This window comes from Otolemur garnettii, unplaced genomic scaffold, assembly GCF_000181295.1.
Source record: "Otolemur garnettii isolate 467f Iridium unplaced genomic scaffold, OtoGar3 scaffold00022, whole genome shotgun sequence".
In the NCBI taxonomy this organism is placed as follows: Eukaryota; Metazoa; Chordata; class Mammalia; order Primates; family Galagidae; genus Otolemur; species Otolemur garnettii.
The window spans coordinates 17,424,245-17,436,478 of NW_003852417.1; the positions used below are offsets into that span (position 1 = coordinate 17,424,245).

Below are 12,234 nucleotides of genomic sequence, written 5' to 3' on the forward strand. Positions count from 1 at the left end.
TATCTTTGGGCTCCTGCAGCACCTTGTATGGTGCCTGGCTTATCATGTATATTGAAGAGATGTCTGTGGAGTGAGTGAATGAGGACAAGAGGAAACCAAGCAGGGAAAGGTAGGCTGGACGCCCATCATGGAAAAGGTGAGTTCTGAGCTAGAACTTCAAGGATGTGAGCCAAGGCCATCCCAAGTTCATTGTAATGGAGGTCAGGAACCAGCTCTGGGGAGGAATGAGAAAGCAGCTGGCAGCAGGTCTGAGTGTTCACCTCCCCTAGCCTGACTCCCTCTCAGCTCCCCGGTGGCTGCCCAGGGCCTCACCTCCTTCATGGTGTCAATGGAGGCAAAATACTTGGACCACCAGTCCAGCATGGCCTCATCCGGCTCCTCCTCCTCTGGCTCTTCTGTGGTGCCCTTCTTCTTCTTCTTCTTTTTCTCCTTCTCCTCCTCAGCCTGCAGGGTTGGCCAGGTCCAGAGTCCTGCATGGACCACTGCTCCTCTGGCCATTCCCAGAACCCTGGACAAGCCCGAGGGCCCCTGCCCATTCTGCCCTCTGTTCCCAGGAAGGCCTGGGCTCCATGAGGCTTTGTGGGGCCACCAAGGTCAAAGGGGTAAAGAGGGATGACATGGGCCAAAGAGAGTCATAACCTGCCAACGTGGGCTGCTGGCCAAGGTGGGACTGGCACACAGGCACCTGCTGCCCATCTAGTTCCCTTTGTCTTCCTCTCTGGAGGGCTGTGCTGGCCTAAGCATCCAGGCCCTGGGACTGCATCAGTCCTACACTGGGCTCTTTAGCTCAACACAATTGCCAGTGCAGGGCCCTCTCACCCCAGAGCCCCTGCAGGGTCCTCACACTCACCACATCCACCTTGACAACAGCATCAGAAGTCTGCAGAAGGGAACCAAGGAGACAGGGACAGAATTAACCACAAGGCAGGCAGTGGTGCAGCACAGGGTATGTGGGAGAGAGGGAAAGGAGCTGAGAGGGCTAATGTGGCAACAGACGTCCCCTGGGTATAATAGGGAGCTCCTGTGCACACGGGACAACTGTGCCTGAACAAGCACAGAGGGTCTGCTTCAAGGATGTTTCTGCCATTTCCTCAGACTTCTGGGACAATGGCTCTCAGCCCTGGAGCATGGCAGAATCACCTCAGGAGATTTTGTAAAAATATTTATTTATTTTAAATTGTATATTGACAAATTATAGTTGTATACTGACAAACTATAGTTGTATACATTTATGAGTATAACATGGTGTTATAATTTTCTAATATAATGTGGACTGATTAAATTAGGCTAGCATTGTAAATATTTAATTTTTTTGGTGATGAGGACATTAAAAATTTACTCTCTTGGTCATAATATTGGTGCTAGGGCTCCACTGAGTCTTCAGGGGGTCGCTGGGCACTGATAAAACTTTACAGTGCTCGGTGATTCCAAGGAGCAGTAGGGTCGAGGAGGGAAGGCTGCCCTGGGCAGGAGAATAGGAATCCTGGCCACACAAGTCAAATTCCACACATTCTTCCACTTTCCCAGGGCAGGCTGCCTCGATGATCAAGCTGACACACACGCAGTCACACAGTGAAAAGGGACGGGGCCAAACACCCTGCCAGAGCCAGGATGAGGGAACCACAGGGGGAAGCTCAGGCCTGTGCCATCATCCTCTGTCTTGTATTGCTAATGGCCTAGAACTAGGGCAGGAGGCTTTTTGCCTGCCCGCCACAAGGAGGAGAGGCTGCTTAGGGAGGGGCTCTAAGGTGGCACTGAAGGGGAGACAGGGCCTCTGAAAAGTGGTGGGCTTTCCTGGCAGTGCACCCCAGGGCTGCGGCCTCTTCTGCTCCCCTTTCCCAAGAGCAATGACCAGAGATAACCTGCTGGTTGGGTAGGCCCTGGAGGGTTCAGAATTACTGGTATCATTTCAGACTAAGCTCCTTAAATGAGGAGGGCTGCATGAAACACGTGAGGTCGGGCATGGCATAAGAGAATGTGGTAGGCAGGAAGCCCACTCCCGCCCCTTCTCAGTGTCTGGACCTCAGTCTGGCTAGAAGCAGGCCAGCCCCATCCTGCTCTCCCCTATGGGTCTGCAGCCCGTCCACATCCAGGCGCCAGGTGACAGGTCCCTCTGGCAGATGAACCACCCTAGTCTCAAAGCCAGGAGGAACGAGGAGCTTGGCTGGAACTCCTCCTGAAGACCAGGCCTGGGTGTGTCACAGGTGAATGGCTGTGAGGGAAAACCATGGTCCCTTTGGCTTGGCTCACAGGACGTGTGGCATGACATTGTCCCCAGTCAGCACAGGGCTGACCCCACCTGCCTTACCGCGTCCAGCTTCACCATGGTCTCCAGTTTCTTGATGGGCACCTCGGGCTCCATGTTCACCACGACCTCCCCTGTGGGGTGAGAGGAGGGACCCCCATTGCACAGCACACGACAGTGCCGGAGAAGCCTGACTGGAAGAGAGACGGACAGACAGGCAGACGGGAGAAACAGGAAACAGCAAAGGTCTAAAGTTGATTCTGGAGCCTTCTGAGGGGAAAGGGACAGGGAAGTTGAGAGAGAAAAGATGTGCATAAGGGGACAGAGAGTGAGCCGGGAGAAGAGTGAGTGGCTGAGAGGTGGGGGGCTGGCCTGGAGGGGGGCTGCTGGGAGGAAGGCTGGGCCTTCTTTATCAACCTGCTGGACGCCATCTGCCTGAACACCCTGTAAGGTCATTTCCAGCTCTGCCTCTCTCTGGCTGTAGAGTGAGGGGCAGTCCTGGGCACCTTCCTTGGCCACCAGGATAGGATGTTCCTTCCTGCCCTCTCCCAGCACCCTGGAGGCTCCCCTGAGGAGAAAACTCCAGCAGCTGCTTGGACTGGATGGTGAACTGGAGCCCCTTCTGTGAATACAGTGGGGCCAGGGCTGGGTCCTGGGTGTGGCCATACCTGTGGTGTTCCAGCTGGGGGCTGAGCGGTCTGGGGGCCGATAGATGAAACGACGCAGGGAGCTGACGGCATGGGAGCCCACCAGGGTGTAGCGGCCGAAGGCCCGGCAGTCCACCACACGGATGTTCAAGGGTGGGTGCAGGAGCTCATTCTCTGGGAGGTCCTGGGGGTATTGGGGATGCAGGGCCTGAGCTTCAGGGCAGGGGGCAGAGAAACCGGGCCAAGCTGAGCTGCACCACTACTCTGCCCTGGCCTGCACTCACCACTTCAAACCACTTGACCAGGGTGTTGAAGTTCGGGTTTTTCTTGTAATTGTGGATCAGGGACGACTGTACCCCCTTTCCTGCACACTCGATGTCTACCCGTGGCCGGTCCACCTGAGCCAAGTTCACTCGCTTCAGATCCCGCAGACCCCAGAATAGTACCTGGGAGACGGTTGGGCAGCGAGAGACTTTCCATCAAGGAAGGCAGCCATGGGGACACTGGGCCACCAGAGAAGGAATTGGGCAGTGGGGTGGGCAGATTTCAGAGGGCGTGAGCAGGCCAGGAGAGCTGAGGAGGGGTGGGCATCCCTCAGGGAGTGAAGTTCGGGCTGTGGGGTGGGTGTGGGCAGAGGAGAGGAGCAGATGAGAACTGGGGACACTCCTGGAATTTGGCAGTGCAATCAGTGCAGAGGGGCAGGCCCTAGACTGTTGCTGCTCCCACGGGTGACCTTGGGTAAGTCACTTCCCTCCAGGCTTCTCAGTCAGGCCTGAAGACCTGCTGCATTTGCCTGCAACAGTGCAGTACGTACTAGACCCTCGCCAGAGGGAAAGTGAGTGGGAACAGGGAGGCCAAGATAGAAGACATGGCAGAGGCCTGGGCAGGGCAGCCCAGGGAAGGCCATGTGGCCCCTCACACACCTCCACACGGTACTTGCTGAGCACGGGCCGGATGCCCACAGGCACAGGCATGATGGGCCCTCGGTCCACATCCACTGGGCCATCGATGGGTGGTAGGTCAGCCTTCCCTGCTGGCCCAATCTGGGGAAAGGGGGTCACAGGTCACATGCAAGGAGCCAGGGAAAGGGGTCTCTCCCCACGAGTTATGTAACATCAGCTATAGGGAGATAGGGGAGGTCAAATAGCCTCGGACCCCAGCTTCAGTGAGGGTGCAAAGGAGGGAGGCCCCCAGGTCACAGACCCTCTTCCCTGGCCCCACCTGTAGCAGCTCGAAGGCGGCCAGCAGGTCTCCCGCCGTGGCGTTGCCGCGGTAGATCTGGTAGTACTCGAGCTGGGGCGGGAAGCGTGGAGGGCAGTACGCCTCGTCTGCCATCTTCACCACAGGCTTGGCAAAGGTGCGGCCCATGAAGTCGGCTTTGCCCTGACACCACAGACAACCCAGAGAGCTTCTCAGGGCTTGCAGCTTGCCGGACACGTTCATACCGACAGGCATCTCAGTTAGTCTTTATCACAGCCCTGTGAGCTGTCGTAAGGGGCAGCCCATCTGGAGAAAACCAGGTCTTGGGGACCACCGAGGCCAGGCAATCAGTGAATGGCAGGTGCAAGACTCAGAACTAGACAAGAGGCCCTCCTATCTCTAGTGCAGGCTTCTCTCAGAGCACCTCCACAGCTGAGGTGCTTTGTAGGAAGGTGGCTCCCCAACTCTTGGGGGTTCTCCTAATCCTTCACTTCCTACTCTAGAACCTCCATGGAGATCGGCGAGGCTGTTACTGATTGTAGGCAGGGGCCGGGGGAGGCTGGTGTGCAGGATTTGCTGGCACATCTCCCGACTCAGTCTGTACCAGGAGGTGAAGATGCCCTGGCCTGGCACGCTGAGCCCCCCAGTGTCAGGAATGGTTCAGGGTGTCAAGAGTCTGTAGGAGGCACCTGGAGGAACTAGTTACTAGCCCAGACTTGTGGCTTCCCAGTAAGCATGGTGGCCAAGGATGGTTGGTGAGGTGGCCAGCAGAGGATTGCTGTAGGTGGGGTACAGGGCACATGAGGTTGGTGGCTGCTATGAGGGTCCTTGGAGCCAGAGCCCATCATACCATGGTATCCTGGTCATAGATTTCTATGACAATGATGGGGGGGTCATCCCGCAACTCGTGAGCTTCACCATACAGCTCCAGGTTGTCGAACACCAGCATCTGGTCCCAGGTGGGACACAGGGTTTCATTTAGCACCTATGGCATGGGATGGGAGATAGGTCACAAGTGACAGTGGGTGGGCAGATACACGAGCAGGAGCCACTTATACTCACTGCAGCTTCCAGGGAAGCTGGGGAAGGAGTGTCAGACTCCCTGATTCTTCTGTAAATCTTAAAAGGCTGACATGAGGTTTGCTTTCCACCCCTGCCAATGTCTTCCCCGTCTTGTGAATATAATCACAATTAATGGCCATAGCTGTTACCAGTGTGACCTGGGCTGTAGTCATCTGCCAGGCCTCCCTAATAGTTAGGGTACTGGCTACCCTATGTCTTCAGCACCCCCAGGCCTCCCAGGGCTCTCAAAGCCAGAGTCCCTCCCCACCCTGCATCCTCACCTCTGTGCACTGACTCTGGTTGATGAAGAAGACACGGGCGAAGGGGTCGGACAGCCCACTGCTGTCAGCGGCAAACAGGCTGCGGGCCTGGTACATGTGGGCTCGAAGCTGGAAGGCCTGCTTCTCTGTGGGGACAGCAGAGACACTCTGGGAGTAGGCAGCCCTCCAGCCCCCTCCTAGGCGAGGGCTGGGAATGAGCGGCCCACCCAGACTCGGGAGTCCTCACTCACTGGTGTAGACCAGGCTGATTGGGGGGAAGGAGTGCAGGCCCAGGCCCTGGGCCGCCTTGACCTCCTCGAAGCCACAAGGCAGGCCACACAGGAATTCCTTGCGCTGCTTGCTGAGGCCCAGCCACAGATATAGCTCCAGCTTAGCCTGCACCGTCCAGCCGGCTGAGCCAAAGCCTCGCTTTCCCGGCAGCTGGGGACAGGCACAGGGTCACCAGGAACTTGGCAGCTGCCAGGGCCCATAGGGTGAGGAAGGGGAAGGAGCTGGCAGAGGCCTTAGTTAGAGGGTGGGGCCTGGCTGAGGTGGGCATGGGAGATGAAGAGAGATGGGGGCCATCTTGGACCTCCTGTCCCCCTTCACTCTCTAGCTCTCTCTGAGCACCTGCTCAGAGGGCTCAGGCTCACCAGACCCAGAAGGGGCTGTGGCTACCTTCAAGGGGAGACTGACCCACTGAAAGGATCCAGGTCCCCTCACGTGTCCCCCTTGGCACCTTCAGGAAGAGCGTCTTGACCTTGGCGCAGTCCTTGCCCATCTCCTCCTCCACGATGGAGAAGAGCAGGTCCTTGGAGGGCACCCGCGAGTAGGCGATGCGCTTGTTGTTGCTCATCATCCAGATGAAGACGTCGGGGATGCTATGCTGAGGCTGGCAGCAGGTAAGGGGTGCAAGGGGTGTCGGCCTCTTGGCTGGGCCCTCTGAGCCTGAGTGACCCTGGGGGCGCGGAGAAGGCCCTCCCCTTGGCCACACACCTCATCTGCCAGGAAGCGCAGCTTCTGCAGGAAGTTCTGGCACAGCCTCAGCTTGTCCCGCACCGTGTGCCGCTTCACCTGGGCCCGCAGGGTCCGTGCCTGGTGTCCCATGTTCTCCTGCACAGGAGGGGGAGTCAACAGAGCTCAGTTACTCAGGGGGCAGCTCAGCCAGGATGGCAGCGGCTGTGACCTCAGAGGCAGACATCCCATTTTTACCTCCACACCCTCCCTAGAGCCCCTGGGGTCCAGCCGTATTCTCACCAGCTCCCTCATGCAGGACTTGAGGCGCTCCCGGTCAAGCCTGGTACGGGAGGAGTGGCTCTGGTCCTTGTCCGCGAGGGAGAGGAAACGGCTGGGGTGGGGAACAGGGGGTTTAGCCTGTGGATTTCTCCGCCTCTGCCCAGCCCCAGGGGTCCCTTTTGGGCAGTCCTGCCCGCCCTCCTCACTAGCAGCCACAGCTGAGCTCCTCCAGGACACCCCGCAGGCGACGCTCCGGGTAGGACTTCTCTGTCTTGATCATCTCCTGCACGTCATTCAGGCCTTCCTCCTGTGAACCCAGGGCGGGGATGATGCTGACCTGCAGCCTCCTCTGACTCCCCCAGTGCTCCTCCCTACTCATCAGGGGAATGAGAAGCCTCGTGACCTGGGGCCTCTCACTAGGGAGGTCCCTGTGAAGCATCTGTTCCTCCTGAGGAAGCTGCTGACTTCCCAGGGTCTATTCTCAGAACCTAGAGACCTTAGCATACATGGAGTCTTCAGTTCCTGAAGAAGCTGCCTCTGGGCTGAGTCTGTGGCCCTGGTGGACTCACAGGGGCTGGGCAGAGCTCAGGGCTGAATAGGGCCTTGGTGCAGGCCAGAGAAGCGGTGTGGTCAGCTGCCCCCAGGAAACCCCAGGATGGGATGGGCCAGGACTCTCAGGCTTCTCTGGGGCCTGGGGTTGGGGTGGGAGTAGAGGCCTGGGGGAGGAGTGTAGCTCTGGCTTTGAGAGCCCTGGGAGGCCTGTCAGCTGTGGGGAAGCCAGTACTCTAACTCTCAGGGGGAAGTCTGGCAGATGACTGCAGGCTCAGGTCACACTGGTGAAAGCTACAGGTTTTAATTGTGGTTATATTCACAAGGCAGATAAGACATTGGCAAAGGTGGGGGAAAAACCTCATATTAGCCTTGCTTTTAAGATTTCTGGAAGAATCAGGGAGTCTGGCACTCCTTTCTCCAGTTCCCTGGAAGCTGCAGTAACTAGCAGTGGCTCCTGCTTGTGCATCTGCCTGGAATCCTGGGACCTGGGACAGGGGATGGGAACAGAGGTCCTACCGGGGCCCCCATGGTGAGTGCTGTGCTGATGGACCTCCATGGTGTTGGTAAGGCCCACTGGTAGCACCTTGTCCTATAGGCCCCCCCCAGCCCCCTGCTGGCCCCAGGCCTGGCCCTGACCAGCTTGTCAGCAATGTGGTCCATGACATTGGCGTTGTAGAGGCGACGACGCTGGTCTGGCCACCAGCTCTTGATGTAGATGCAGGGCTTGCGCTCCAGGTAGGGCAGATGGAAGTAGTTCCTGGGTGGGCAGAGGGGGCAGGTTGATTCTTGGGGCCCAGGAAGGTGGGAGGGCTGGCCACATGAGGACAGGAGGCAGCACTCACCTGTCAGTGACCTGGGGCCGCATGGGTGGTGTGGAAGAGACTGAGGCCAGGTCCCCATTGTCACTACCCTCATCATCACTGGAGTTCTGAATCAAGTCTACTTCCTCCTCATCCCCGGGCTCCTTCCGTGGCCGTGACCATTGGGGTCGTGACAGTCCATCCACTTCGTTCCCATAGTTGCCTGCAGACAGAAGGTAAGCAGAGAGTCTAGAGTCCCTCCCTACCGGGCCCCACCTGCCATTCAATCCAGGTGTTACTTTGGGTTTAGGGGAGGGGAGAGGAAAATCAGGGCATGGGACTCAGATGTGACAAAACGCTGGCCAAGAAAGGTCCTCACGTTCTCACTTCCCATAAAGGCTTCTAGAAGCCCCCAGGTGTCTGAGTGTAAGGCCCAGTCTGGCCAAGGCTAGGGTGACCAGACGTCCTGCTTTTCAATAATTTGTCCCACATCTCATCCTGATTTTTGGAAAGAATGCACAAACGGGTGGGAGAACAAGAAGGGAATATATGGTTTTCGGCTACCATGTGGCTATTTCGCCAGAATATGACTTTTATAATATTTTTGTTAATTTTATAATGTTAAACTGTAATAATAACAATTAATTGCTGAGAAGTGATTATGGAGAACTGCTTATCAAAGTTTGCATTGTTGTCAGGCCCTGCCCTGCCCCATCCCTCCCCCCCCCATGTTGTCCCACCTTACCGATGTTAAAATCTGGTCACCCTAGCCAAGGCCCATATGCCCACTCTCTCCTCTCTAGCCCAGGGGCCTCTCCCTTCCTTCCTCCCCAGGTCCCAACATGCCTGGCCCTAAAAGGTGGAGCTAAAGGTCAGCCTCCTGTTGGGTATTGTAGGCCCCAGGCATTCACAAAGGTGTTGAGTCATTTCTGGTTCCCCAGGGGCTAGAGAGCAGACCCCTGTGAGCCCAGCCTCACCTATGGTGACCTCAAAGGTGATTGGCTTGTCTCCATTTTTCCGGTCGATCATTGAAGCCTCCAGGAAGGCTCCAAAGAGAAAGAACTCGTCCATTTTCCCAGTGCAGCTCTGTGCGGGAGGTAGTTCAAACTCTGCCTAAGCTTTGGTGGAATGATGGGCCTGGCTTCTCACAGGCAGGCCCCTTGGGCTGATGGTGGGGGCCCTACCCAGTCCTAGAGCCAGGCAGCCTTCCAGCTTGGATGTCCCTGGAAGAGGGCTGGCTCTGGACAATACAGGGACAACTGTTGCTGGGAAGAGGGGCAGAGGGAGGAACCATTTTGAAATTTTTAATTTTTAATTTTTCTTTTTTTTTTTTGAGACAGTCTCACTAAGTTGTCCTAGATAGAGTGTGGCGTCACAGCTCACAGTAACCTCAAACTCTTGGGCCTAAGTGATTATCTTGCCTCGGTCTCCTGAGTAGCTGGGACTATAGGCGACTGCCACAACTCCCGGCTATTTTTTTATTGCATTGTCATTGTTGTTTAGCTGGCCTGGGCCTGGCTCGAACCTGCCAGCCTTGGTATATATGGCCAGCACCCTACTCACTGAGCTATGGGTGCTGAGCCAGGAGGAACAATTTTGAGACCTCTGGGCAGAGTGTAGTGAGGTGGGCCAGACCAAGATCCTTCTGGGGGATAGAATGGGGACTTCTACTTCCAGGGAGGAGGACTCGTCCTGTTGTCTGGCCCCTGAGGCAGACAGGGCAGCAACAGGACTCATGCTGCCTCTCGGGTAGGGGCTGGGCTGGGGCCTGGGGGACAGTGCAGCCTGGGTCCTCACCTCTGAGATGGGTGTGGCCTGCTCCAATTGTACCTCTGTGGAGCTGGTGAGCTCAGGGTTGGAGGTGTCCAGGATCTCCACTGCCAGGCCTAGCAGGAGACGGGCACGGAAAGACACACCCTCGCCCAGGCCCTCATTCAAGTCCTGGTGCTCGTCCAGCAGCGTGTAGTTGCGTGTGGAGCCATACATGTTCACCCAGGCAGGGCCCAGTGTGGGCAGGAAGCCTGTGGCAGCAGGGAGAGGGCTGGAGGAGCCTCTTCTGGGGCCCCTGGCCTCTATCTGGGCACTGAGCCTAGGACTTCGTGTCTGCACTATACTGTGTGTGGGACAGAACTCTCACACCTGCGCTGTGCTGAGCACTTTCTTGGATCTGCTTCTTCCTCGTGGGGGCCTGAGCTGTGTGATGGGGAGGCAGAGCTAGGCTCCCGGAATGCTGGTGCTTGGACTGGGAGCCGTCAACAATCTACCAGCTGGAGATGCCAGCTCCTCCCAGCTCTTCAGCATGGCTTTGTGGCCCTGCATCATCTCTGCAGGTCTGCCTCCCACTGTGGTGTCACCCTGCCCATGCAGACCCCTCCCCTCCTCTCCCAAGGGCCACCCTCTCCATCTTCTCGAATGGGTAGGATGTGTTGGATCTCAGGTGTAGCACGATACAATTCTGGCTTAAGTAGGTTTTTTTTGGTTTATTTTTGGTTGGGCCTATTTTTAAAAAGCACATTTATAGCATTTTAAACACTGACATAGACTTCACATGACATAAAGTTCACCATTTTATAGTGCACATTTCAGTGGTTTTTAGTATATTCACAATGTTGTGCAACTATCATCTAACTCCAGAACATTTCCATCCTTCTCAAAAGAAACCTGCACCTATCTAGCAGTTTGTCCTAAATCCCCCCTCCCTGCATCCCCTGGAGACCAATAATCTACCTTCTGTCTCTATGGATTTGCCTATTCTGTATGTTCCAAATAAGCAGAATCAGATAATATGTGGCCTTTTGTGTCTTCTGCCTAATGTCCCACCCTCTGGCAGCACTCTCATCTCCTTAACAGTGACATACCAATGGTGGGGGGCTTGGTAGGGAATGACCTCACTGATGGGTTTTCACGTATTTGTTTCTGCAGGACAACCAAACTTAAGAAATAAAACCACTGGTTTCTTGGAGGGCAGGAATAGATTATTATATTTATCATTTTTTAGACAGAGTCTCACTCTTTTGCCCAGGCTAGAGCACTGTGGCATCAGCCTATCTCATTGCGACCTCAAACTCCTAGATTCAAGTGATCCTTCTGCCTCCTAGATGCCTACAATCATACCCAGCTATTTTTTTTCTAGTTTTAGTAGAGATGAGGGTCTCACTCTTGCTTAGCCTGGTCTCAAAACTCCTGATCACAAGTGATCTTCCTGCCTCGGCCTCCCTCAGTGCTAGGATTACAGGTGTGAGTCACTGTGCCCAGCCAGGAATAGATTCTTATCTTACTCTATATCCTTGGCACCCCGCACAGAGCCTGGATTCCCACTGGTCTGTAGATAAGTACGATTGCTAATATGAGGTACTATGTATGTACTGTAATTGTATACATGGGCAGTATGCACACTCTGATTACACGTGTACTGTAATTATCATATTGTATTGTCATTATCATCTTCATAGATGGGAAAATAGGTGCAAAGGTCACACAGCTACCGTCAAATCCAGGCAGCCAGGCTCTGAGCAGGCCTGAGTCCTGACTCCTCACCTTGCCCTTGAGATGAGAACTGTTGATAAGGCCCTTAAAGTGCCAGTCAGGCCAAGGTCTGGGGTGATGGTGGTGGTGTAAAGAATGGGGTCTCAACTATTCCTTCCCTTCACACCTACCCTTGCCCCCCCAACACACCCAGTCTCCTGCCACTGACCTTTGTCTCCATCATTGGAAATCTTGCGCAGGTCTATGAAGTGGGTGCCGATGGCCACATCATTGACCTTGTCTGAGTCTCGGATCTGTACCTTCATGCGTTTGCAGAGAGGAGGGAAGAGGTCTGTGAAGACGACCTGCTCATTCCACAGTGGCTCGTAGCTGCTCTTCTGCACTGAAGTCTTGCCCTGCAGGAGGGAGTGGGGGTTAGAGTACATGAGCTCTTGGTCTGAGGACTGCAAGTGGCAAGGAGCCTCACTCTCAGCCTGGCCTTAGCCTCTCAGCCCCATCAGTTGGAGGCTGGTGCCTGCTCCTAGGCCCCACACCTGTCACCCTATATCTGTAATGCCTGTCACCCAAGCCCCAGCCTCTTGTTCCTCATATTCCAGTACCTTCTGGCCAGCAAAGAAGACTTGCACGTAGGGGTCCACAAGGTCCTTGTTTTCACCAATGAAAGCCTTCTTCACGTTGGCCATGAGGCTTGTGTTCATACGAGGCAGCCCCTCTGCTCGGTAAATTTTCACATAGAACCGGGCCCA

General features: G+C 55.6%; 1 protein-coding gene across 1 annotated transcript in view; it reads right to left on the reverse strand.

Moving 5' to 3' along the window:
* The window catches only part of OTOF (otoferlin), a 95,102-nt gene that overhangs the window by 11,801 nt on the left and 71,067 nt on the right, over positions 1-12,234 (reverse strand). Inside the window, exons 16-35 of the mRNA XM_012803709.1 lie at positions 12,088-12,234; positions 11,697-11,883; positions 9,800-10,023; positions 8,980-9,088; positions 8,045-8,225; positions 7,839-7,959; positions 6,857-6,957; positions 6,672-6,762; positions 6,411-6,527; positions 6,154-6,306; positions 5,666-5,855; positions 5,436-5,560; positions 4,943-5,077; positions 4,114-4,275; positions 3,816-3,935; positions 3,177-3,338; positions 2,914-3,076; positions 2,309-2,379; positions 851-880; positions 313-444 (exon numbers count right to left, since the gene is read on the reverse strand). Of these exons, the coding sequence (XP_012659163.1) occupies positions 313-444; positions 851-880; positions 2,309-2,379; positions 2,914-3,076; positions 3,177-3,338; positions 3,816-3,935; positions 4,114-4,275; positions 4,943-5,077; positions 5,436-5,560; positions 5,666-5,855; positions 6,154-6,306; positions 6,411-6,527; positions 6,672-6,762; positions 6,857-6,957; positions 7,839-7,959; positions 8,045-8,225; positions 8,980-9,088; positions 9,800-10,023; positions 11,697-11,883; positions 12,088-12,234 (2,721 nt within the window). The remainder of the gene's footprint in view (positions 1-312; positions 445-850; positions 881-2,308; positions 2,380-2,913; positions 3,077-3,176; positions 3,339-3,815; positions 3,936-4,113; positions 4,276-4,942; positions 5,078-5,435; positions 5,561-5,665; positions 5,856-6,153; positions 6,307-6,410; positions 6,528-6,671; positions 6,763-6,856; positions 6,958-7,838; positions 7,960-8,044; positions 8,226-8,979; positions 9,089-9,799; positions 10,024-11,696; positions 11,884-12,087) is intronic.